Source organism: Mesoplodon mirus (genome assembly GCF_964341445.2).
Source record: "Mesoplodon mirus genome assembly, chromosome: 2".
Classification (NCBI taxonomy): domain Eukaryota; kingdom Metazoa; phylum Chordata; class Mammalia; order Artiodactyla; family Ziphiidae; genus Mesoplodon; species Mesoplodon mirus.
In genome coordinates this window covers 151,177,702-151,203,573 of record NC_138977.1, presented here as the reverse complement: position 1 = coordinate 151,203,573, position 25,872 = coordinate 151,177,702, and the positions used below count along the sequence as shown (strand labels likewise).

The 25,872-nt window shown below is 36.2% G+C and overlaps 2 protein-coding genes across 4 annotated transcripts in view; one reads left to right on the top strand and one right to left on the bottom strand.

The window, feature by feature from the left end:
• Positions 1 to 1,576, bottom strand: part of ZGRF1 (zinc finger GRF-type containing 1) — a 72,321-nt gene extending 70,745 nt beyond the window's left edge. Inside the window, exon 1 of one of the 2 annotated variants that reach the window (XM_082631047.1) lies at positions 1,369 to 1,576. The gene's annotated coding sequence lies outside the window, so the exon portion shown is untranslated. The remainder of the gene's footprint in view (positions 1 to 1,368) is intronic. The other variant, XM_082631048.1, reaches the window with a different exon arrangement.
• Positions 1,577 to 1,801: 225 nt separating this feature from the next.
• LARP7 (La ribonucleoprotein 7, transcriptional regulator) lies at positions 1,802 to 21,468 on the top strand. 2 transcript variants are annotated; one of them, XM_082629719.1, is made up of 13 exons: positions 1,802 to 1,953; positions 7,811 to 8,021; positions 8,508 to 8,608; positions 8,681 to 8,764; positions 8,892 to 9,056; positions 9,135 to 9,228; positions 9,308 to 9,655; positions 9,739 to 9,883; positions 11,767 to 11,918; positions 12,710 to 12,828; positions 16,225 to 16,384; positions 16,633 to 16,724; positions 21,149 to 21,468. In XM_082629719.1, exons 2-13 carry the CDS (start codon positions 7,820 to 7,822, stop codon positions 21,227 to 21,229), a joined length of 1,743 nt encoding a protein of 580 aa, XP_082485845.1. In that variant the 5' UTR covers positions 1,802 to 1,953; positions 7,811 to 7,819; the 3' UTR covers positions 21,230 to 21,468. The 2 variants fall into 2 exon arrangements, with proteins under 2 accessions (XP_082485845.1, XP_082485846.1); XM_082629720.1 differs by having other exon boundaries at positions 1,804 to 1,953; positions 9,305 to 9,655; positions 21,149 to 21,467.
• Positions 21,469 to 25,872: the final 4,404 nt, after the last annotated feature.

Sequence of the window (25,872 nt, the reverse complement as noted above, 5' to 3'; positions counted from 1 at the left end):
CATCATTCACTGCTGCTTTTATAGCAACTTGCTTCTAGCCACTGAATGGGTTAGACATCCTATACATGTAGGTAAGACTACATGGTGTCAAAACAATGCTTGGCATGTGGCAGTTGTTAACATTAGGTCCCTTTAATAACAGTTGTTATTTACTCAGTGCAATTATATGCTAGACACTGTTAAAATGCTTTAAATGTTCACACCTTATGGTATAGATACTATTTTTTATATTCATTTTACAAAAAAGGAAACTGAATAGGTATAATAGGTATGCAATCTGCCTAAGATCATGAAGTAAATAAATGGCAGATTCAGAATTCAAAATTAAGTAGTCTAAATTATGGTGCTCATATTCACAAAAACTACATTATGTGACTATTTGTTGAACACCTACTGTATCAGGCCGGAATGGGACTAGATACTTTACATATATTTATCAGTCTCATAATCCTAAAAAGTAGTTATTACCACCACAATTTACATATTAGAAATCCAGTATTTACTAATTTAGGATTGCTTATATGCTATTTACAAATTGCAAAATAAAATTTCCCATTGTTTTCCTAAATTAGAAATATTACTTGTTTAAAATTTAAAAGGAACTGAGGAGGTCCAAACTCATATATGTGGTAAGTTAGTTTATAGGACTAGACATCGGAAAAAAAAAAAGGCTAACTGGATCTTAAAATATTTAGAAGAAGCCCTAATTCCCACATTCAAAGGTGAGTCAACACCCCTTTCTTACAATTAAACAGGAAAAACGATTTTAGCGAAAAGCATCATATATTTCAGTGAGGTGCAAAGATAAAAAACTTTCTGAAAGTATTCATCTATCCATATCTCTAAAACAATTCAAGTGTTGACCCACCTCTAGTGGGTGAAAGCTTAATGTGCAAATAAGTTTTTGGCATGGAGACCCCAGATGTTCTGTGATACTTAAGTACAGAAATACATACATATCTTCACACATACATTATTGTGCTGCTTTATAGACTTATGTATAAAATTCTGTGTTATCACTAAAATATGAGATGTTTTCTGTTAAGTACGACGAGATATCTTTGGTCCTTTTCTTTTGGAACAAGCAAGATCTTTCGAATCCCTAAATGATTCACAGATTTAAAAGTTTAAGAGTCACGAACCCGATAGCTTTTTAAGAAAGCATCCAGTCCAGATAACCAAAAGAAGCTCATATTTCATTTGCCAAAGTTTAATTACCATGATCCTGTGTAACCAAATGACAGTGGAGAATTGACCCTTTGTCAGTCCTAAAAACAAAGAGCAAAACCATCTCTGGTTCTCACACGTATGTGGGAACTGCAAAGCAAGGGCTGGGAAAGGCGGTGAAGAGGAGACACCAATTCTTACAAGTTGTCCGAGAACCCTGTGATCCAATCCTGGTTCCACACGGCTTCCTTACCGGTCCGCTTCTGGCGGAGCAAATTCCTTCGTCCAGTCGCGCCAAAATCAGTAACACCACCTCTCGCTCAAAACTCCAGCCTAACCCTCCTTACTCCCCGGAAACTCCGTGAAACAGCTCACTTCACCCATCTATTGCACAAAATCCATTTTCGAACGTTTCCCGCGAAAAGCCGTAACGTCATCCACTCGCGACCACACCACATCAAGCTCCAATATTTAGCCCGCCCGCCACCGCTCCGGCGAGAACCGTCGTTTTCAAACCGCCGTTTTCAAACCGCCAATCAAATTCTTTATCGTCTGCGAGCCTCCGTAGCGGCCGCCTTCTACGATGTCCCGCCCCGCAGGCTGAGGCAGCCCACGCCTGTGACGTAAACGACGGACGCACAGTCGCTGGGCCTGTCTTTTCCGAGGCGTACGGAAGAACGCTGTCGCTCCTCCTATGACGCGAAAACAACTACGACTTTAAGGATCGGGAGACGGGAAGGACTGAAGGACGCAGTCTCTGGCCCTGTATTTTGGGAATTGGACGGAGTAAGTTCTAAGTGGACTATAGGGTCGCCCAGGTTGGGTGAGGTCTGAATCCTCTCAGTTCTTTTTTATGCAGCCCATTCTATCATCTGTCCTTCTCACCCCGCCCCCTCCCATCAACCCATCAGTTCGCTTGTCCTAGTGTTCTGTGCGCACGCGCAAAAGTCCTCCGGCAGCCCTTGTAGTTCCCAATTTTCAGTGATTGGGGGCGCGTGTTGTCCGGTGTTGGAAGGTTCGGGGCCGTCCAGCGTTTGGCGGCTTCCGTGCGGAAGGACGGGTACCGAGAGGGGCAGTAGTCAAAAGTGAAATTGCATTACTTCACAGGTTCGAGTTTTGCTGGCTAAAAGCGAATGTGAGGACTTGTATTTTAAAATTAAGTCATTTTCTTTCTCAGAACTCTAGTCCTTGTCATTCAGAGAGCTGAAAATCCAGTTATGGAAGGAACAAATAATAAGCGTTAAATAGTGTACCGAGTACGATAATAGACTTACTTAAGGGAAAACAGATGAGGAGGGATTACGGGAGATGTGGTAGTGGAAGGCTAGAAAGAGTAAGATGCCATTTAACCTGGGCCTTGAAAATTGTATAGGAGTTTATAAGGCAAGGAAGACGAGAAGACTCATTTAAAGCCAAGGCTCAAGAGACAAGAAAGTGGGTACTGCTGAAGAGTCAGCTGTGACTAGAACAATGGTTCTTAACCTTTTGGGCACACCATTTCCTTTTAAAACATTATTTTAAAGCTGTGGATGAGCATCCCAGGAAAATGCATGTACGTGTCAAAACATTTTGCTACAACTTTTTCTAAGAAAAATTGTGGAAGACGTTGAAATGGCCTATATATATATTCACACACACATATATGTGGTGTCTTGTCTAGCTCACTGTTCCAGGTTATCTCTGCCTTTCATTGTCATTGAGCTATTTTACAATTGTGTAAGTTGTAGAAAACAATAATGGAAATCAGTCTTGCAATTATTGCCTTGATTAGTATTGCAATCTATTTTAACAAATTCATTTCAACATTCCTGATTGCTTGTACTTGTGCGTGTCTAATTTTTGAGTTCTCCTTTGAAAAGGAGTTTTTGAGTAACTCCTTTTAACCAGGAGTTAAAAACTCCTGGTTTTTAACACTTGGCTAGTTCCCTGGTTGATTGCTTAAATAAAATATTTGACACGTGTTCATTTTATATATGTAGAAGAGTCATGATTTCACCTTTTCTTTAAAATTTATCTTTTGAAAATTTCATGGGATTCACATGAATTCTTGAAATCCATCGCAAATTCCATGGACTTCAGATTAAGGATTTCTGAGTCAGAACATAGAGTGCATGGTAACAGGTTGCAAGAAGGTCTACTAAAAGGTAGGCAGTGTGGGAGTCAAGCATACCTGAGCTTACTTACCCAGCTAGCTTTAGCCAAGTCACTTAATCTTTGAACCTTTGTAAAAATAAGTTAAAAGAACCTAGAGGGATTATGAGGATTTAAAACAATGTATGTAAAGTAACTGGCATTGTTACACAGTAACTTTTATTTGTTTAAAGCCCATGAAACCAGTTCATTCATTTAACAATTTTTTAAAACTACAGATTATGTTACTAGAAGGTACTGAGGAGTTTCTAATGTTGAAAGTTTTAATGTCACAGTCAGAAAATTAGATCTGTGTTTTAGACAAGTTACACAGCTTCTGTGAAAGATGGATGACTTCTAGAACAATTTATAAACTAGTTCCATATTGTAGTGACAGTAGTTGTGGACAACACTGGATGGAGATAAGAGCCATTCCAAAGGTTGAATTGATAGGACTTAATAACAGATTGGTAAATGATAAAATGATAATAAATAATAATGCTTACATATTATTGAGTGTGTGCTATATAGCAGCAATGGGAAGTGGTTTATTTATTTTGATTAATTCTTACAACTCTTATTATGCAGGTATAATTTTTATTCACATTTTATAGACCATAGAAAGATGAGGTAACTTGCTCAAAATCCATACAGCTAGTAAATAGCTTGATTGGTTAACTAAGTGGAATATGTAATCCTTAAATAAAATGAGGATGGTGAGAAGAACAGTCATGGGTAGGAAAGATAATAAGTTTGATTTGGAATGTATGGAATGACAGCACACATATTTGTTATCATAGGTTATCATAGGACATTGAGAAAGTAAACTATGAAGATCAAAATTGTAACAGAAGTACTGCCATGTAACTTCCTGATCTTCTGCAACCATTGTGTAGGGAAGCTAACTTGTACCATGGCTTGTTATTTCCTGTTTAATTCATGTCTTCCCCTAAAGTGAAGGTATATTTGATTATCTATAGAATATATTTTTAAGATCGAAAATTGCAGATGAGTGTTATTCACACTAGGCAAGATTTTCTGAAGTAAATTCTCCAAGCCACAAAAAAATCTTTAGGAGAAAGAAAGAAGGAGAGTATCTGGGCTGAGATATGAGAATGATGGGAAGAGTCTGATTTCTGGGAGAATTGTGACTTTCTGTGCTTATGCAGTTCTGTCCACTATTTCCTTAGATGGTGGCTTTGACAATGCAAAGAAATGGGAGAGCTGCCCTCTATAATTTGTAGTTTTTTCAGAAGGGAAAGTTAGCGTGGATCCTGCTGTAGTGACAGTCATACCCTACATTTGTATTTTGTTTATAATTCTACCCCCTAACAAAATAACTTGAAATGCTTAACACTTTACAGTTTATTAGATCCTTTTAGATATATTATTTAACTATTCAACAAATGCTGAGGTTGTGATCACACTGAAGTCTCTACCTTCATAGTGTTTATATTCTAGTGAGGCAGACAGGCAATAGAATTATAATTCCAGGTAGGGCTAGGAGGATACAGTGTAGTAAGTGGTGACTGAGGGGGCGGGTAGGGTTAAGGTTGGCCGGGAGAGGATATTTTAGATTGGGTGAAAGAGAAAGCCTCTTTGAGAAAGTGTCATTTGCAGAGACCTGAATGAACCAGGAAGTAATCCTTGCAGGTGTGGCAGGGTAGTTAGAGCCTTGATATGGGAATGGCCTTAGCTTGTTTAAAAAGGAGCAAAAAGATGGTGTGTTGTGGTTGGAATGAGCACCCTGGAAGAAGTTGCGAGTGATGAAGTTAGAGCGAGATCCCCAGGCCAGATGAAATAGGGCCTATAGGCCACAGTAAGGATTTCGGATTCTATTCTGAGTGTGATAAGAAACCTGTAGAGGATTTTGTTCAAGAGATTGACATTTTATTTACATATTTAGATGATTATTCCAGCTGCTATCTGGAGAATTGATGATAATGGAAGAAGAGTAGAAGCAAGCAAATGTTAGGGTGTGTTTGCAGAAGTTCAGGCAAGACACCATGATAGCTTGGAACAGGTGGTTGTGATGGAAGAAATAAGAAAGATTCATATTCAGTATGTATTTCGAAAAGGTAGAGCTAACAAATGCTAATTAATTGGCTGTGGGGTGTGAGGAAAGAAGAATTAAGAAGGATTTCAGTGTTTTTGCCCTCTCAGCAATTTTGTCACAGGTGTTTTCTGAGGTGGGGAAGACTAGGCAAAAAATAGGTTTGTTAAAATTAGAGTTCAATTTCTGCCAATTTAAGCTTGAGATACACAAGAAGTAAACAAGTGAAGAGGTCAAATGGACAGTTCCATGTTGGAAGGGGGAGCTAATGGGAAAAGTCAGGGAGAAGATAGATTTGTGAAACATCAGCATAGAGCCAAGGAGCTTAAAACCAGACGCCCTCTGAAAGGAGGTCTGTGTACATAAGGAGGGGGCTCAGGACTGAATGCAATCCTAGGCAGCATGTAAAGGTAGAGCAGAGTAGGAGGGTCCAGAAAAGGAAATTGAGAAGAATACGCCTGGAAGCTAAAGGAAGAAAATGTTTTCAGTGAGGGAGTTACCAACTGTGTATGCTGCTGAGAGGTCCGGTAGACAGCGGAGATAATTGTTTTCAGTTTTATTAGAAAGGTGGAAAGGAAAGCCTGACAGGATGGGTTGGAGTGGGAGTACAAGGTGAGGACTGTGGTTATGCAGCACTGAATGACACCTGATTGTCTTTCTAATGATTAATTCTGACACATTCCTCCATTTTATGAGTTATGCTAGCATCATCTAAATAAATACTTCATTACTTGTATATTTAAAAAATTGGTGCTTAACCAATCAGCAGAAGCCTATTCTAAAAATACCAGAATACTCTTCTATTGACTTTGGTGAGAATGCACATTTACTTGGAGATTGAAGTGAAATGCATTAATGGCTTTGTACCCTCTTACTGGATGTCACTTTGAACCACTATTTCTGTTACTGTCTGCAGCATCACTGCTGCAGTGACAGATTCTAGCTGACAGTCAGACTCAGGAGACACAAATAGGCTTTAATCTAATACTGTGTTTACTGAGCTTTAAAGGATACAAGGCAGAAGATACAGTAGGGACAGAATCTTCAACTCATCTGGAGGCCTAGCCCCAGCATTTACCCAAGTCCACTGCTTCCCCTGCCCCCAGCCCCCCCATCTACAGTAGACAAGTTTGGCTTCCACAGATAAAGGCAAACGGTGTTTTGGGTCACCTTGATATGTAAAAGCTTTAGCCCTTTTGCCCACCAATCTATTGTGTCATTCTGGTCACAGCCTTAAGGACTGCATACCAACTAAAGCAGCTCCCAACCCAGTGTGACAGAGGAGACAGATGAAACTCTCCCCATTTGTCTTAATGCTCCTGTTTCAAAAAAAAAAAACATGTTATGGGAGACTGAGGTTATTTTTATGCAAGGCTGCGTCACCCCAGGCCTCATGTTAAGCCTTTGCTCATCTACTCATTTTTGTGTGCATACCTTTAGTGATTCAACTAAGATGACACAATGCATTCAACGAATTTTTGAATGAGTACTGTGTACCAGGGACTGGGGGTTCATCAGTAACCAAGAGACAAAAATCTGATTTCATCAATCTTACATTCTAGGAAGGATAAAGAATAAACAAATGTATAGTAATATTAGAAGGTTGTAAGTGCAATAGAAAAAAGACTGGAGAGATACAGTATCTGTCCAGAACTTTGCAGTTTTAAATAGGGTTATGGGAGATCTCACTGAGGTGACATTTGAACAAGACTTCAGCAAGTGAGGAAGCAAGCCATGTTATCTAGGGGATAATTTTAGAGAGAGTAGCAAGATCAAAAATCCCTCAGTTGAGTTTGCCAGACGGGTTGTACCAACAGCTAGAAAAGCAGCATGGCTGGAGCGGAGGGAGCAAAGAGGCATGCACAGTGACTTGCGGAATGAGGGGGTTGAAAGTTGCTGCCCAAGAAATAAACACTGGGACAGGAAGGTCACCTGAAAAAGAGATGGTGGATTCTGTGACTTACCAGTTGAATTCTGCTTCTAGTAAACAAATTAACATTTTTAAAAATCAAGAATCAATTTTTATTTCATTAGAAGTTGTATTTTAAAATGTGAATAACTTTTTTGAGGTTTCTCAAAACGAAGAATGTTTCAGTTCCTAATGTTATACTTTGAGATATAAATGTAGACATAAATTATACTAGGCTAATCTGGTTCTGCAGTTTAAGACATAAAATACTGAAGCTATGCTCCATAACACAGGAGGTAAATTATTTTAAAAGTAAAAACGAGGCCAAATGAGAAGTGAACGAGAAAGAACTAAAAAAAAAAAAAAATTAAACACTGAAGAAGGCCAATGAAAGTCTCCTGAGCTGATGGTGAAAATGTCTGAAGTGTTCCCCTGAAGTTTGTTCTCTGGCAGTCAAATTTGAGTCCATTTCCCTTCAGACAAAGGCTAAACTAAACATTTTTTCTGTATTACTAATTACTTGTACTGAGTTGATATTTACCTTTTCCCAGTTGACAGGAATGGAAACTGAAAGTGGAAATCAAGAAAAGGCACTGGAAGAGGAAAACACTGAAAAGAAAAAAGAAGTAGAAAAAAAGAAAAGGTCTCGGGTAAAACAGGTGCTTGCAGATATTGCAAAGCAGGTGGACTTCTGGTTTGGAGATGCAAATCTTCACAAGGATAGGTTTCTTCGAGAGCAGATAGAAAAATCTAGAGATGGATGTAAGTTTGCTTCAGTGTATAATTGAACTAGTTTTAAGAGGTGTATCTACTTCTAAGATAGTGTATGTAATTCTATAATATAGTGTATATAGCATCAAATACACTACGCTTGTGTAATGTGTATAATTTTACGAGAACTATTGCAGATCACTTTTTATAGCCTTTATATTTTTAAAGACTCACTAGGCCTCTAGCAACTTCAAAGCAGATGAACATTTACCACGTATGTTTATTTGAGAATGCATGGAGGTATGTGCAGGATTCAGACAGAAAGGCATTTTACCTAGTCCTCATTTCAAAACCTTTGACTAGTTTTGAAGGGAAGTTGTATCAGTTTTCTGTTATGAACGTATAACCGTGACCAGTAGGGCTGTGCCTAACTTAAGGGGAAGATTAAATTCATCCCAAGTACCATTTATCCTGCTGGTTTATTTTTTAATGTTTTCTTTTTAATTATATTTATTCACTTTAACTTGTTTTCATTAGATGTTGATATATCACTTCTTGTGTCATTCAACAAAATGAAAAAATTGACCACTGATGGAAAGTTAATAGCCAGAGCACTGAAAAATTCAGCTGTTGTAGAGGTAAGAATTGTTACAACTTATTATGTCACATAATATTGTATTAGTGTATTAACCTTATGTACTGTTTTAAAGCTGGATTTAGAAGGCACCAGAATCAGGAGAAAAAAGCCTCTGGGTGAAAGACCAAAGGATGAGGATGAGCGGACTGTATATGTGGTAAGCCATTTTTCTGGAAAAGCTCAGAAGTGTCGTCCCCAAAAAACAGAAACATTTTAATATTCAGTTAAGTAAAAATTTATTTAGATTTAACATTTTATTTAATATTGCTTCTAATTTATCATAGGAATTACTTCCCAAAAATGTTAATCACAGCTGGATTGAAAGAGTATTTGGGAAATGTGGCAATGTTGTTTATATAAGTATACCACATTATAAGTCTACTGGAGATCCAAAGGGATTTGCCTTTGTGGAATTTGAAACAAAAGAACAAGCAGCAAAAGCTATTGAGGTAGGTCCAGAACCTAAAAGAAAGGAAAAGAAAATTACCAACTGTTTTAAATAGTAACAAAATTTTATTTCATTTCAGTTTCTTAATAACCCACCAGAGGAAGCTCCAAGAAAACCTGGTATATTTCCCAAGACAGTGAAAAACAAGCCCATTCCTGCCCTTAGGGTAGCTGGTGAGTTATTAAATATTTTTAAAGTAGATGTAGTTGAAGTAAAATAATAAATAATAAAAAGATAAAATTGTTACAGAAGAAAAGAAAAAGAAAAAGAAAAAAAAAGTCCGAATGAAGAAAGACGACAGTATCCAGACCAAAGAGTCAAATATGGACACAAGCAAGGAAAGCTTCTGTAAAAAAAGATCGAGGACCACATCTGAGGGCTCTGAGGTAGAGGTTACTGAACCCCAAAAGCCACCCACAAAGAAGAAGAAAAAACGAGAAAGAACTGAAGTATCCAGCTTACCTTCAGGCAAAACAGGGAAGAGAAAGAGAAGTAGCTCTGAAGATGCAGATTACCTAACTCCCAAATCAAAACTTAAAAAAGTGGCTCAGAAAGACAACATTAAAAAAGAAGCTTCAGAAGTTTGTAAAGAAAACAAAGGTATTTCTAACTTTCAGCTTACGATTCGATAAATAAGGTTTTCTTTTTTTCTTAACTCACATCTTTATTGTTATTTAATTTAGAATTAGAAGTCTCTACCGAAGAGGAAAAAGACACTGGAGATATAAAAGATGGATCCCTCTTGAAAGCAAAAAGAAAGCATAAGAAAAAACATAAAGAGAGGCATAAAATGGGAGAAGAGGTTATACCATTACGAGTACTATCAAAGTAAGTCAGCGGTACAAATTATATTGTTGGCAGTTGACACACTCCATCACCATTGCTAAAGTGCAATTCCAATTTGTATTGAACAGAGTTGCATATTAGCAACAGTAATGGCCTGAAGCCATGATCTGCAGACAAGTTGCTATAACACGATTGGGGTTTAAAAAGGAACCACCGCACTAAAACATGGAAGCACTTATTTTTTATCAAGTCACAGCAAGTGCCTCCATGTTAAAGTAGAGGGTGTTCCTTAATAGATTTAGAAGTACAGCTTTAATGTACCATAGACCGGCCATTCAGTTAAGTACTCCTGAAGTTTTCTTGAAGTTAAAATGAAAAAGGAAGACTTACCATCACTAAAACATGGAAGCACTTACTTTTTTAGTTTCAAAGCAAGTACATCCACGTTTAAGTGGTGGGGAGCCCAGTCTTGGGAAGAAAAATAAAAATCATGAATGTCCTTTGACCTGTAAAGGAAATTTAGAAAATAATCTGGGATCAGAACAAACGCGTCAGTTTGGACCTGTCCGACAAAGGTCTATTAAGTTAAGTAAAATTTCATCGTAAGGATTATATATTTTTATCCTTTATTCAAAATTAAACAAGCAATGCTGTATTTTCATTATTTTATTTTCAGAGCTTCATTAGTAGCCAGTTTCGACAATTTATCCTATAAAAATAGATCTGAATCCTTGAAAGTGTCGGTTTGGGGACACCTCCACTGAAACATGGAAGCACTTACTTTTGTTTTACACAGCAGGTACCCCCATGTTAAAGCAAAGGGGATCCCCTTGGCTTCTGTAAATTAGAAAGGTTGCCATCTCAAATCCGGAGGCATAATTTGGATTCACTTCTACTAAAACATGGAAGCACTTACTATTTTAAAAGTCACAGAAAGTACTTCCATGTTAAAGTTAAAGGGAGTCCATCTACTCGAGGGGTGAGAGATAAGTAGAAGAAAGCAAATGGCATACCTTTTAGAAGAGAGTTTTTCTTAACCTTCCTGGATTACTTTCCAAAGAATCCAGTTTTCCTCTTGGAGGGTTAAAAGGCAAGGACTTTGGGTACTTCTATTTATACTATTCTTAACTCCTGAATTCCTTTTGCCTTTTTATCTCAGAGAATCATTACAAGAGCCCTTTGTTATTCTAATGTATCAGCTCTCAGGGAATGTATGGTCCTGGGTGGGTCTGGATACTTTTTTTTTTTTTGAAGTATACAGATGTCAATGTTAACAGCTAAAACCATTACCACAGATATTCTCTTTAACAACAACAACAAAAAAAATCCCCTATCTGCTTGTTTGATGGCATAGATTAGGGTAACAATGAGTGCTCCTGCAGAGCCTGGCGAGGCATTGTGTTTCTATCTGGAGGAGCTCTAGCTGTTTGAAGAAACATCTTACACGTTAAATGTATGTAAATAAATAAATTGCTTCCATGGGGTGTTTTTTTCTTCTTAGAAATTCCTTTTGATTCAAGTAAATACTAAGGAATGTTGTCTCTCAAATTGGAAGCAGTTTAACAAATCTTTAAATTTTAATTTCTCATTTTTTCCCCAGAGTTGACTGACTTTTCTAGTAAATGTTACTAGTTAATTAATTCAATACTTTTAGTTTCATCAATTCAAATATTTGAAACATACTCAATAATTGAATCAGCAAATATAAAACATTTAATCTGAATGTTGGGGCAAAGGGAACTCCCCTTTGCTTGTTTGCCAGATGGACTTAGAACTCAGGAAATAATTTGAGTGTAAGTGTTTCAAGGAAGAAAGGTTGGGAGGAGGAGTGATTGTAAGTCACTGAATGTCTGTATTAGATAACTTACTTTTTATTTAATGATCTGTTGTCACTATTTTAAAAGTACAGTGTTTTTTCATTACAGGACCGAATGGCTGGATTTGAAAAAAGAGTATTTAGCACTGCAAAAAGCTAGCATGGCTTCTTTAAAAAAAACAATATCCCAAATAAAATCAGAGTCAGAAATAGAAACAAACCATGGAGTACCTACTAAGTCCGAAATGAAAAATGAAAAAAGTAAGCATCACTATGATAGTTTTTGTAGCATTATATTGTACTTACACTAAATGTACTTTCTGAGTTATTATATGATAAACTTTAGTTTTAAAAACTTGATTATACAGTGATTGTTATTAGAACAATTACTGATTTGTCAAGTTGTCGAGACGTGTGATTTATTCTTAACATAAGAATATTTGAAGGGTTCATTTTAAACAGAATCTTTTTTAATCATATAAGTTTTCTCTACAGTTTTCATTATTAATCAAATTTAGTAATTGAGTGCCTAGTTTGAGTTGAGCAGGTTTGTAGAAACAAAGAAGATAATTTCTCACCTGACATGTTATTCCTTGGTATTAACCACAAGCAGGAACAAATTAAAACAAGATTTTTGTGAAATCTTCAATATTAGGATATATTTTAAATTCCTGTAAGTTGAAAATATAAATTTCACATTTGAATTGTAATTTATATACAATATTCTTATATATTATCCTGTGCCTGTTTATTTCTTCACTGAGTAAAGCACTTTGTTACTTGGTTCATTGAAAAGGAGCTTTTTTTTTTTTTTTAAGGTTTTACAAGTGCTCTTCTAATGGTAAAAGTTTGCATTTACAATAATAAAGGTTTTTCTATTTTACTTCATGGTAATCTACAATAAATAGTGTAACTTACAACATAATGACTTTGAGTAAATTTAAATTATTTAAATCAGGCAGAGAAATCATTATTGTTATTCTAAAGTGGGCCTCCTAAGGGTTAAATTATTAAGTGTAAGATTTATTTCTGGTCTTTTTCTTTTCAAACAGCAGACAGTGAAGAGGGTGGTCCCCAGGAGAAGGTTAATGCAGCAGGACCACAGTTTGTGAGTGGTGTGATTGTGAAGATCCTTAGCACTGAGCCTTTACCTGGCAGGAAACAAGTCAGGGTAATGCTTTTGAATCCCCAGGATAGTTTTTTCTCTTTCCTCTAAAAAACTCCCCCATGTGAAGGTGTTTTGAATGTGGAAAATGAAGCAAATCAAATTAGAATTTGTTCTCTTGTGGTAAACTGCTTACTGGTTTTGATTCCATAATAACCCTTAAGTTTGACTTGAAGCAAATTCTAAAGACTGAAATTCCTCACTGGATCATATTTACAGTGAACATAGTTTAATCCATTTATAGGAAAAGTGCAATTTGTGCTTATTTTTATTGGTGCCCTTAATGGTGGTTGTATAGTTGGATGAGTAAACCATACTATATAGTTATTATAACTAATAGGGTAGATAAAGTAAAATGTTTCCCAGTATTCATTTTTTACGGGACTTCCTCTGTTTTCAGAAAAATCTAGAGAAACTAGATTTTAGGAAAATACTTAGTGCTAAAACTTTTAAAAATATTTAATCAACATTAGAGTTGGTTTGAAATTATTTTTAAAATAAAATTGTAATTATCTGCCGTTGTCTGGTTTGGAGCAAACTAGAGAATTTGTAATTTGTTTTCATTAGAGCTCTTAGCTTTCAATAGATTCCTAAAAGATTTTGTGACTTAAAACAAGTCAGAACTATTTTGGAATAAAAGGGATAATGTGCATATTTTTCACTTACCATGGGCTTAGTTTATTTTTGTCTGTTAGTGAATCCTCTTGGGAATTGAATTTTTTTTCCTGAAAGAAAGGCAGGGTTTTTTTTGGAGAAAAGAACCTTTAAAATTTTTATTTTTAAAAAATTTTGGTATTTTTAATCCATGCTATTTTAAAAATTTGCAACAACTACAGAAAAGTGTAAACTATTTTGCAAAGCTCCAAAAATTTTACAGGCATATGCAAATAAATCTTTATTTCTACACAATTTACACTTTAAATTGCTATTCATACAGTACTAGTCTTCTTTTTTCACTTTATAAAGTTATCTTCTACAGCATTTTGTACCAGCACAGCAATATTTCTTTCTTATTCACATATTCCTTTGAGTGGGAGTACCCTATTTTATTTACTTTAAACCTTGTCACCCATTTAGGTAAGACGCTTTCTTTTTAAACTATATAACATGTTCTGTAACATAGCAAATATATTTAAAATTCTGATACTGACATCAGCACCATGTAGTATATTGTTTTGCTTTTGCATAGACTCTTAGCAGTCACATTTCTTGACTTGCATAACCATTAAGGTTGCTCACTGTAACCATCTGTAAGCACTCTTCATCTCAAACCCTATCCCCTAAAATCCTGTAACTGTCACTAACACATAAATTTAGATTCTCATTACAGTATTAATGAAGAACCTGGTCAATCCCAAATTGGTATTACCAGCTTGCATTTCAACGTTTGGTCACAGTATAGACTTTCAAATAAGAAGGATAAAAAATTGAGGATGTAAACGCTGTTGTGGTTAGATTGAAAAAGATTTAACAGAAAAATTACACAAAGTTTGTTATTTGGAATGACTGACATAGGTTTAAATATATTTCTCAAATAGCTTTTATTATCTAAATAGTAATTATGTCAATTACAGATTCTTCATTTATGATCACCAAAATCGTAAAATAACTGCATTAACCAAGTTAGTAATTACTTACATTTTGCTGGAACAAAAACTGAGCTACGATTGTTACTGCTGTCTGTGACTTGCCCATGTGATTACCAGGTTAATTTGTCATTCTAAGAAGGGTTTTAAATCCGGAGATTAGCCTGACATTATAATGGATATTTAGTAAATATCTTTTGAATTGTAGTAATCTAATCTGTCTGATAAATTAATTATAAAACTCTCACTACTACCAATGAATACATTAAAATTTCATCACTTCAAACCATAGTTTCTTGCTTTGTGTCTAAATTTAATACTGATTAGATAGAGAAATGGGAAGAATCAGCAGGTATATTTCTCTCCAGTTCTCTTAATTTTTTTTCATTGAATTAGCATACATTTATTAAGAGCCTATTTTGTGATAGGCAGTGTTTTTTAAGTGTTGGGATGAATTAAGATTTAGTCCCTGGCTTGTACATAAACACAGGTTTTTACTACTTTATAAATTTTTCTTACGAAAAAATATTTCCAGGTTTTGCTGAGTTCTTTTTGTAAGTCATACTTTAAAAATCCAATGTCTAAAAGTAATCTAGGGAATTCTCTGGCGGTTCACTAGTTAGGACTCCGCGCTCTCACTGCAGAGGGCCCGGGTTCAATCCCTGGTTGGGGAACTAAGATCCCACAAGCTGCATGGCGGGGCCAAAGAAAATAATAAATGTTTTAAAATAAATAAATAAAAGTAATCTAAATTAGTCGTGCCTTGAAATTTGGGGTTAAAACTAAAGGAGGTGAGGTGGGTAAGACTTTTTCCCCCCAGTTGGGAACCTTCAGTTATTTCTTTAGCTTTATGAATGGAAGTTGATGAATTAAGAATTAGTGTAACATTCCTGCATAATTGCATTGCATACACTGTAGAACCTGCTGTGAAAAAAAAAAGGCTAGGAATGCAGGAATCTTGTTAATTTGCCCTCACAGCAGGCCGTATAGGTAAAACTTTTCCTTGCTGTGTGACTCAACTTGTTTAGAAGAGGTTGCTTAGGTATTTTTATCAGAGAATAAAAGCTCTTGAGCTATCTGTATTTCCATAGACTACTTGGGAACTACTTTGTATATTCCTTGAAACTTTTTTCACAAGTGGTTATAAAAAGTTTACCTATATTTTAAGTCATAAGTGATTTGGTACAGGTGAGTGGAAACACACCTTCTTCCTTAATCCCTTTTCGATTTTGTTTGTTCTTAATTTTACTCTTTAACTACACCCAGACTTGGAAACCTTCTTCTGAATTTGGGGTTGTATTTCTACATTCCGCTCTACAAATCTCTTTTCCTTATGCAATATTCCCATTCCAGTTAAGATTTTAAGGATGCTGTTGAAGGAAGGAAAGTTATTATTAGAGTTGATGTTAAATTGGCTCTCAACTTTGTCCAAGTCACTTTTTAAGAGCATTCGTTTTTGTTGGGGGGGGGTTTCTTTCTCTTTTTCTTTTCCGGTTTTTTTTTTTTTTTTTTTTTTTTTTTTTGGTTTTTGGTTTTTGGCTGCACCATGTGGCTTATGGGAACTTAGTTCTCCGACCAGGGATTGAACCTGGGCCCTCAGCAGAGAGAGCACAGAGTCCTAACCACTGGACCACCAGGAAATTCCCCATTTGTATATATTTTAGAAGAAATGTTTGATATAGGATAGTTTCTCCTCATTTTAAATGACATATAGCTCAATTTTATAATAGATTCTAGTACAACCATTGGAATAATTTTAGAATTATATTGAAACATTTTTATTATTTATTTTAAGCCTTTCTTAACTCTAACGCAGGATACTTTGGCAGTAATCTCAGAAGTTGTTTATGTCGATTTGCTGGAAGGAGATACAGAATGCCATGCTAGATTTAAAACTCCTGAGGATGCTCAAGCAGTAATAAATGCATATACGGAAATTAAAAAGAAACACTGCTGGAAACTAGAGATTCTTTCTGGTAAAACTTTATAGAACATTCTTTTTTAACAATTCTTATTGTGGGGTGATTGTTTTATAATTTCTGAGTTTGGCTAATGAAACTACGTTGTTGGGGTTTTTTGGTACTATAATATGTATAAAGTAGCATTAAATAAAATCAGACTATTCTGGTTCTGTTGTTGACAATACAAAGCCTTGAATATGTTTCCTCATCTGTATCCTTATGATCAGCATTTTTGTGGGTTTTTTTGTTCTGTTTTTTTTAAGGTGACCATGAACAGAGGTATTGGCAGAAGATTTTGGTAGATAGGCAGGCCAAACTTAATCAGCCTCGTGAAAAGAAAAGAGGCACTGAGAAGGTAATCAATTCATATTTGTTTTTTTTATTTCTCTAGCTTTTGAAATATATGAAATTAGAATTATTTTCCACACAAGGGTACATAATTTTTTTTTAAAAAGAAAATAGTGATGTAATTTAAATTTCTGGCTGCTTTCATTTATGGCTTTGTGGTGAATGATTATTTAAAGATTGTCTTAATGGTAAAAAACACAATGTATTTAGATTGTACTTTTTAAAAATATGAGCCTCCACAGATAAGATTGAGAGACTATGAGCAACGGTAAGCTTTATTCCTTTTTCTCTAGACTAGCTGACAAGTGAAAGAAACAAGCTTAAATAAGTACACTAAATAATTGAAAGCAAGCCTCTCTTTCAATAATTTTATTTTAAATGACACTAAATTTATCAGATATTGTTGCTAGTAAGCTGTCTAGTTTATTCTTTTAAAACATTATTATACATGTAAAGGTTAGAACATCTTAAAGTGCTTAGAAGAATAAAATAGGGCACATAATAACTGTGCCCTATTATGTGCACATAATAATAGTAATATTACTAATATCAATTTTTTAATGTATATTGTGAAAATAGGTAAAATATGGAAAGATATACGTACATCCTTTTATGATTGATTAGCACTTGAAAGGTCATACCTCCTGTGTTCTAGGTTTGTTGCTTTAGGGTCCTATTTATAAAATTCTTTGTTTTTTTTTAATTGGAAAATTAAGTTTTTTTCATCAGTGTTAGATAGCCTAGGATTCATTGGAATTTAAGATGATTTAGGAGGAGGTTTTCTACTGGTCTTTGTTAATTCTGTTTCTGTGAATGTGGACTGAATTTGCTGAGATGGGGAGGCCTCCCTTCTTAAGGACTTTTTCAGGTCCATGAGGTGTTAATTTCAAAGCCTGCTCGAGAGTATTTAAATGTTAAAATCATTAATCCAGAACTGACAACTGAAATGAAATCATTTTGTTAAATAATACTTATCCTTCTAATTGGTGTGAAATTTCATTTAAATTGTATATATATATATATATATTTTTTTTTTTTTTTTTTTTTTTTTTTTTTTCTGTACGCGGGCCTCTCACTGCTGTGGCCTCTCCCGTTGCGGAGCACAGGCTCCGGACACACAGGCTCCGGACACACAGGCTCCGCAGCCATGGCTCGCGGGCCCAGCCGCTCCGCGGCATGTGGGATCTTCCGGGATCGGGGCACGAACCCGTGTCCCCTGCATCGGCAGGCGGACTCTCAACCACTGCGCCACCAGGGAAGCCCCAATTGTATATATTTTTAAAACTAGAAATCAGAAAGCTTGTTTTTCAGAAAGATTCCATCTCCGCAAATTAAATTTGAGACAAGGAAATAAACGTTGACATAGGGAATTTTATAAATTGGGTTGGAAAGCAGTGAGTAGTTCTATCATTGGGAGAGTTCTCCTTTACCTGTTACACCATCAGGTTTATCATACACATGATTTGTGTGATAAACCTCTGAAAGTATAGAATCCTAGCTAAAGCTATGGATGTAACTAGTTTGCTCATATCATGAAATGAAAAAAAGGTACCACACAGAGAAGCTTCTCAGAGGAGAGGGGGTTAGACCATAATTTAGTTTACTTCTTTGTTAATTTATTTAATTAATATTTTTTGTGCCAGTTTGTGTTAGCCACTGTTCTAGAAACTGAGTATATAGCTGTGAGTAACAAAATCCCCTTCTTTGTTGAGTCTTAGAGCTAATATATTAATAGGTCAGATGATGACATGTGCTGTACAGAAAACTCAAAAGTATAATGGGATACATGAGATGAGATTGTCTGGGAAGTTCTCTCTGCAAAGGTGACAGTAGAGGAGACCTTAGGGAAGTGAGCAAGCAAGCCAGGAAAATTTAGATGCACAGGGCTTCCCTGGTGGTGCAGTGGTTGAGAGTCCGCCTGCCGATGCAGGGGACACAGGTTCATGCCCCGGTCTGGCAAGATCCCACATGCCGCGGAGTGGCTAGGCCCGTGAGCCATGGCCGCTGAGCCTGCGTGTCCGGAGCCTGTGCTCCACAATGGGAGAGGCCACAACAGTGAGAGGCCCGCATACCACAAAAAAAAAAAAAAAAAATTTAGATGCACAGCTTTCCACTCGGAGGCAAAGAAAGTGCAGAGGCCTTGGGACTTCCCTGGTTGTCCAGTGGTAAAGAATCTGCCTTCCAATGCAGGGGACCAAGGGTTTGATCCCTTGTCGGAGAGCTAAGATCCCACATGCCATGGGGCAACCACAAGCCAGTGTGCCACAACTACCGAGCCCGCCGCTTCAACTAGAGGGCCCGAGTACCACAAACTACAGAGCCCATGCGCTCTGGAGCCTGCATGCCACAACTAGAGAGAAAAATACCCACATGCCACAACTAGAGAGAAAAATACCCGCATGCCACAACAAGAGAGAAGCCCGCATGCTGCAACTAAAAACCGACGCAGCCAAAAACATAAATAAATAAATGAAAATATTTTAAAAGAAAAAGAAGAAAGTGCGGAGGCGTTGAAAGGAGATTGTGAGACTAGGAGGACAGTGTAGCTGAAGTACTGGAAGCAAGCATGTTAGTAATGGAAATTAAGTATTTTAGAAAAAATTAGCAGCCAAAAATGTAGCATAAATACCTCACTGACATGCCAGCCTACTGTTTCCACAGTTAACATTATACTTGGTCCATAATTGAGTGAAAGAAAAGCACTAATAAAAAATCCTGGTTCTTATTTTCACATTGTGGAGGAGAAGGCTACTGGGGACACTTTCCTGAGATCTGGTCAGTTTACACAGAATTAAAAGACAAAAGAATTGGTAGAAATATTTTATTTTCTATGTATGATACTTTTACCCATAAAAATCAAGTACAGATAAGTTAAATTAAGACCTCTGACAAAAGATCAGTAAGATGAAGGAAAGATCTGCCAAAAGGGGTCTGATTCATTCTACCTAGACCAAATCTTTATAGTGTACCCTATCACTTTGAGCACGTTGGTAAAATTAGATAACAGGTACTGGAGACACAGTAAGGCTTTTCTCATTTCTCTTTAGCTTTTAAAACATATTTGAATTTTTTAATGTTTTTATCAAAATGTTCTTTCCTTTACAAAGTACTGATAGGTCAGATATTAAGCAGGTATAGGTAGAATTCATAAAATTTGTGAAGAGCATATCGGTGTGACAGTTTTAAACACTTACATTTTGACTCACTTCACTGATAAAAAGGCTTTTAGTTTAATCTGAAAGTGATTTCCTGCCAGTGGCCACTTATCACCAGATTAAATAAACTATTTTAATGGATACTCATTAGAATCTGTGTTTTTAAGAGAATAAAATTTTCATTTCCTCCAAAGCTAAATAAGATACCTTAAGTTTTTTTAATCAAGAAAGCTTCTGGAATATATAGATATTTTAAAGGTTCTTCTGCATTCCACATAATTTCATTTGCCTTCTTTACAATTTTCAAGTATTTATATAAGGGTGTAATTAATAAGTACTCTTAATAGCAGTTTCTTATTTGGAATATTTTTTAAATTTGTAAGCAAACCTTTGTGTAGCACTCAGCCCAAAATATGCTGTCTCATTCAAATAATATATGAATTTTCAAGCACAATATAATTATTAAAGACCACACATCATTTAAGAAGTGTCTTGATAAATAATACTCAGGCCCAAAGGGCTATGAAACAACAAAGGTTGGTCCTTAAGCCTCCTAAAATGTCAAAAAAATTACCAGCGTGGAATGTTTTTTTTTTCCTAATTTTATATTGGAGCATAATTGATTAACAATGTTGTGTTACTTTCAGGTGTACAGCACAGTGATTCAGTTATACATATACATGTATCTATTCTTTTTCAAATTCTTTTCCCATTTAGTTTATTACAGAATATTGAGGAGTGTTCCCTGTGCTGTATAGTAGGTCCTTGTTGGTGGAATGGTTGTTTTTATTTATTTATTTTTTTTACGGTACGCGGGCCTCTCACTGCTGTGGCCTGTCCCGTTACGGAGCACAGGCTCCGGACGCGCAGCCTCAGCGGCCATGGCTCACGGGCCCAGCTGCTCCGCGGCATGTGGGATCCTCCCGGACCAGGGCACAAACCCGTGTCCCCTGCATCGGCAGGTGGACCCTCAACCACTGCACCACCAGGGAAGCCCTGGAATGGTTATTTTTAATTGAAAATTTTTTTAGTAATCTGGAACTAAAATGAGAGGATCTTAGGTAGTTCAGAGATTTAATATCTGTTTAATAAGCCATAATCTAGACAGTTCTCTCTGTAACTGATTTGATCTAAGCTTAATTATCTCATTTGTTTTCTTCTTCCCCTTTTTAAGAAGTTTTATTCAAGCTAATAGTTATGAGATTTTTCTAGTCATAATTATCTTTCTCTTTTTAGGTATCCAGTACATTCTAATTTCTGATTTCTTTCTCTGTAGTTAATCACCAAAGCCGAAAAGATCAGACTCGAAAAGACTCAACAAGCAAGTAAACACATTAGATTTTCTGAATATGATTGAAAAAAACATTTTGGTTCACCTCTTAAGATTTCACTGGATGCTAGAGCTATTCTTAGGGAATTCTTTTTTTTTTTTTTTTTTTTTTTACGGTAGTAATGTGTAATGAATGTTTTTCTAAAGCCTACATTTAATTAAAAGAAATAGTTTTGTTCCTTAACTTGTAAACAAGACTTTTGATTTGACCAGAGACAATTACACTATATTACAGTTTTTTCATTAAATATTGTACTTGTTGAAATTATCTGATATAAATCAACCTCAAAGTGTTTTAGAAAATAAATGTGTTTTGAACATTATCTTTTTTTCCAAACATCATTAATTTTGCTGTTTTGTATTACAAAAACAATGACATTTTTGCAAAAATAATAATACATAAATAGTTTAGGAAAAAATGTTTAACAGAGAACTGTCACTGTACTTATTATTTTGTAGCTTGCTTTTTCCATTTGAAACATCTTAAATACTTTTTCATGTTGATTTATGCAGAGACGTATGTGTGATATTTCATTCTGCTTATTGCACTTTGCCTGAGCTTCCACTGAACATACCATATGAACTGTTTCCAATTAAAATGTTAAGTGAGTTTGTTTTCATAAATGAAGCTAATAAACATTTTATTTTGGTTAGACAAAATAAAATGTACCAGATGCTGTGAACACAGAAAAAAAAAAAATCTAGGAATCAGCCTTAGGCATAACCAAAGTCTGTCATTTTATTCGGGAAAATCACAGAATGGTATGTTGAAGGCCTTCCCAGAACTGAACCTGCAGGGCATGTACGTGACTGGCAGCTTAATCTCTCACCAGATATCAGGAAAATACTCTGGACAGCCCTGGGGTTCATTTTCTTGGGCTACAAACCTATTTTTAGTTCCATCAGCGCTGTCCAGCAGTGAGGGACTAATTTGGCTGTCCCTTCTATGCATTGTGGGAAGCAAAGGATCAAGAATCTATTCACTCCTATGGGCCAAAAATTTGAGGAGATTGGCTGCATCACTGGTTGGGATGGCAACAGCTTATCAGTACCAAAAATAGGTATGCTCGGGCTTCCCTGGTGGCGCAGTGGTTAAGAATCCGCCTGCCAATGCAGGGGACAGTGGTTCAAGCCCTGGTCCGGGAAGATTCCACATGCCATGGAGCAACTAAGCCCGTGTGCCACAACTACTGAGCCTGTGCTCTAGAGCCCGCAAGCCACAACTACTGAGCCCACGCACCACAACTGCTGAAGCCTGCGTGCCTGGAGCCTGTGCTCTGCAACAAGAGAAGCCACGACAATGAGAAGCCCGCACACTGCAACGAAGAGTAGCCCCTGCTCGCCACAACTAGAGAAACCCCGCACGCAGCAACAGAGACCCAACGCAGCCAAAAATAAAGACAAACAAATAAATAAATATATTTTTTTTTTAAAAAAAAGGTATACTGACAGGTTGCCACTGACTCACTAGTTTTTCTGTCCCCATGAAGGAAAGCTGGCGTACACACTTGTGAAGGGAAAGAATGATCAGTGAATAGTTGCTAAACCCTCTTGTGAGGATTGTGACTAAATATGCTCCAGTTGATCTAGAATAATCAAAAGTAGGTGTATGTCTCAAGAATTGAGTTAATCTCAAGGAGGACTGTCATAAGGTGACTTCGAAGAGGTTATCAGATAAAATTTCAAATCTCTTGGCAGTCTTTAAAACAAGAGAGGCAATCATTCAACAAATATCTGTGTTTAGACACTCTTGCCCTCGTGGTGCTTATGTTTCAGCAGTAGATAGAGAAAAGAAACAAAAATAAGTAAAAATCACACAGTTGGTTAGATAAGTCCTAGGGACAGATGGAAAAAGGTGGAGGAGGAGAAAACCGTATTCATTCATTCTTTCATTTATTCTTTAATTCACTTAAGTAAAGGAATACTTATTTAGCCCCTGATATATATCAGACACTGACACTATAGACATTAGAGATACAAAGAAGAGGTAAGGAAGGTCCCCTACCCTTGAGGAATTTACAGCCTTGGGGAAGACAGGCAAGTCAACATAAAGTTGTGATACAATGTAAGTGACAGGACAAGTTACTCCAGATATGGGATGGGTTCCTGAAAGCAAAGTCATAATTCTTCATGACCTTTCAAGGTCTCTAACCTTTGATCCTTTGGGTAAGTGTATTCCCTTCATTATCCAACACTTAGTAATTGCTTAGTAAGTATTTGTTGAATTGAATTGAATGTGTGCTTCAGGATGTTCCCCAAGATCAGATGCTGATTTAGTTGCATAAAGGATATTTTCTCTTTCAAGTTGCTGATTCTCAGTACTCATGTTCCTTTTTTTTTTTTAAGGGCCTACTACATACCTGTCTTTGTGCGTGTCAGTGGGGTTTCCTTCCTTAACTGCGATGCTAATTTTATTTAAGCACCTTGCAGTAGCTCAATACCACTGTCACAAAGAAAACCTCCATGGTCATTGTCTTTTGTTAACCTGTTTACTGTGTTACTTCAGTGAAGTAAGTGCCACTATTATCATCACTTCAAAAATGAAACTGAAGCACTTGCCCAAGGTCAAAATAGCTAGCCAGTCTAGGATTTAAACTCAGTTTCTCCTACTCTAAAGATCACATATTTAAATGATTAGAACACCTCCCTTTCTCCTGACCTCTTCCCACTTTTTTTCCTTTCTTATTTCCTTCTTTTCAACCAACGCTTTGCCTCTCATAGTAGAGATGTACTGCAATTTCTTGTAGTTATCTGCTTTATTTTACTACCAAAAGCAATGCTGTGTGTCCACCTTTGTTGACGTGTGTGTGTCTGCAGTATAGATTTCTAGAATAGGAATTGCCAGGGCAGAAATATATTTTACATAGCATGACTGAATTAGTCCAAAAACGCTGTACAAATTTTCACTGCCAGCAACAGTTAACTACATTCTTGTAAATATTTTCTCATTCAATCTCTTGCCTTTCAACTTGGTTTATAGAACATTTATTTTACAGATATTTTATATTTTTACAGAGTGATGTCTTTGTTTTATCTACACCACATGGTTTGTGGGATCTTAGTTCCCCAACCAGGGAACCCAGGCCCGTGGCAGTGAAAGCACCGAGTCTTAACTACTGGACCTTAACTACTGGACCGACAGGGAATTCCCAGAGCCATATCTTTTAATCTGCTGTTAACAGAACATGATTTCCCAGTCTGAAACCTGTGAATCCTGTCTTTACCTCATTGTTTGATTTTGATATCCAGAAGATAGAGACATAAGCAGAGATCTTTCTTGAGTTAGCATGAGTGAGTCCATCCTTTGCAGCCAGTACAACCTTAATTAAAAGGAATATCATTCTTTCAAAAATAAATTACTTTTTTTTGTCTAGGTTCATGAGTTTTTAGGCAGTAATTTCTCAAGAACTCAGTAGACTTCCTTGATTCCAGAGAATTCCACATGCTAATAACCACATCCTTGGTCTTTTTAAAGACATATTTCTGTGCTATCTTGCTTCCTTACCTCTCTCTGGATTTAAGAGAGCTGCTGTGACCAAGTTATACTATTCATCTAAAATTTTTCCCCAAAATTTCCATAGTTTTTTTTTTTAACCATTTTTTTTAAATTGAAGCATAGTTAATTTACAATGTTGTGTTAGTTTCAGGTGTACAGCAAAGTGATTTATATGTACATATATATATTCTTTTTCACATTCTTTTCCATTATAGGTTATTACAAGATATTGAATATAGTTCTCTGTGCTATACAGTAGGTCCCTGTTGGTTTTAAATCACACGTTTTTGAAAATGCCTTAGGAAGTTTATAATACAGAAAAGCAATTGGAATGAAAAACTAGAAAGGAGTCACGCTAGCAAAGAGTCAACGCTATCACTTGTACTTAGTCCTCACTTGTCTGTTGACCTTAATGATACCACACAAACAAGGCTGCCTTTTTCATATTGAGGCACAGGTCATGCACTGATGGCAGCATTTGCATAGGTTACAATGTGAACCTATGTTCTTGGATTTGGTGTTCTTGGATTTGTGCAGTGCACAATCTGCCCACCATACGTGGCAGCCCAGTGCACAAGGATGTTCAGCTTTTTGTATTTGAGAATATTCTTCCACTGCTGAAGGAAACAGAACAAAAAACTAACATTCTTATAAATCATTACAAGTAGTCCAGGTCTGGGGTGATCCAAACCTAGAGGCATGATTTGTAATATAGACCAAATCATCTAAGTAGAGACTTCAGGGACAGGAATTAAAATAGTGATCTCTAAAGGTGGTCCATTGCCCTGAGATTTTGACCTACTATAGGACAATATTAGTTTTTCATTATTATTCTTTCTGTAGCCAATACTTAGAGCTATAATCATAACTATATTCCAAGGGTATGGAATATAATTTATGTTACTGGAAGGTTTTAGATTTGTTTTATCTTGACTAAACAAGGCTTGGTCTTAAGAAAAGTGTTGTGTTTTTGTTTTTAATCCTACAAACCAATGAGGAAAGATTAAACAACTTAATAGAAAAATGGATGAGGATTAGGAAGTATAAATGGCCAGTAAACATAATGAACAGACCCATGAACTCATTAGTAATCAAGAAAATGAAAATGAAAATAAAATGAGGCACCCTGCCCTTTTATGGGTCGATTAGATTGACAAAATAAAAAAGATTAGGG

Coding starts and splice junctions, on each gene's coding strand:
- LARP7 (XM_082629720.1), top strand. CDS start 7,820: ATGGAAACTGAAAGTGGAAATCAAGAAAAGGCACTGGAAGAGGAAAAC. Junction 8,765..8,891: donor ATGAGCGGACTGTATATGTG/GTAAGCCATTTT, acceptor AATTTATCATAG/GAATTACTTCCCAAAAATGT. Junction 9,229..9,304: donor TCCTGCCCTTAGGGTAGCTG/GTGAGTTATTAA, acceptor AAATTGTTACAG/AAGAAAAGAAAAAGAAAAAG.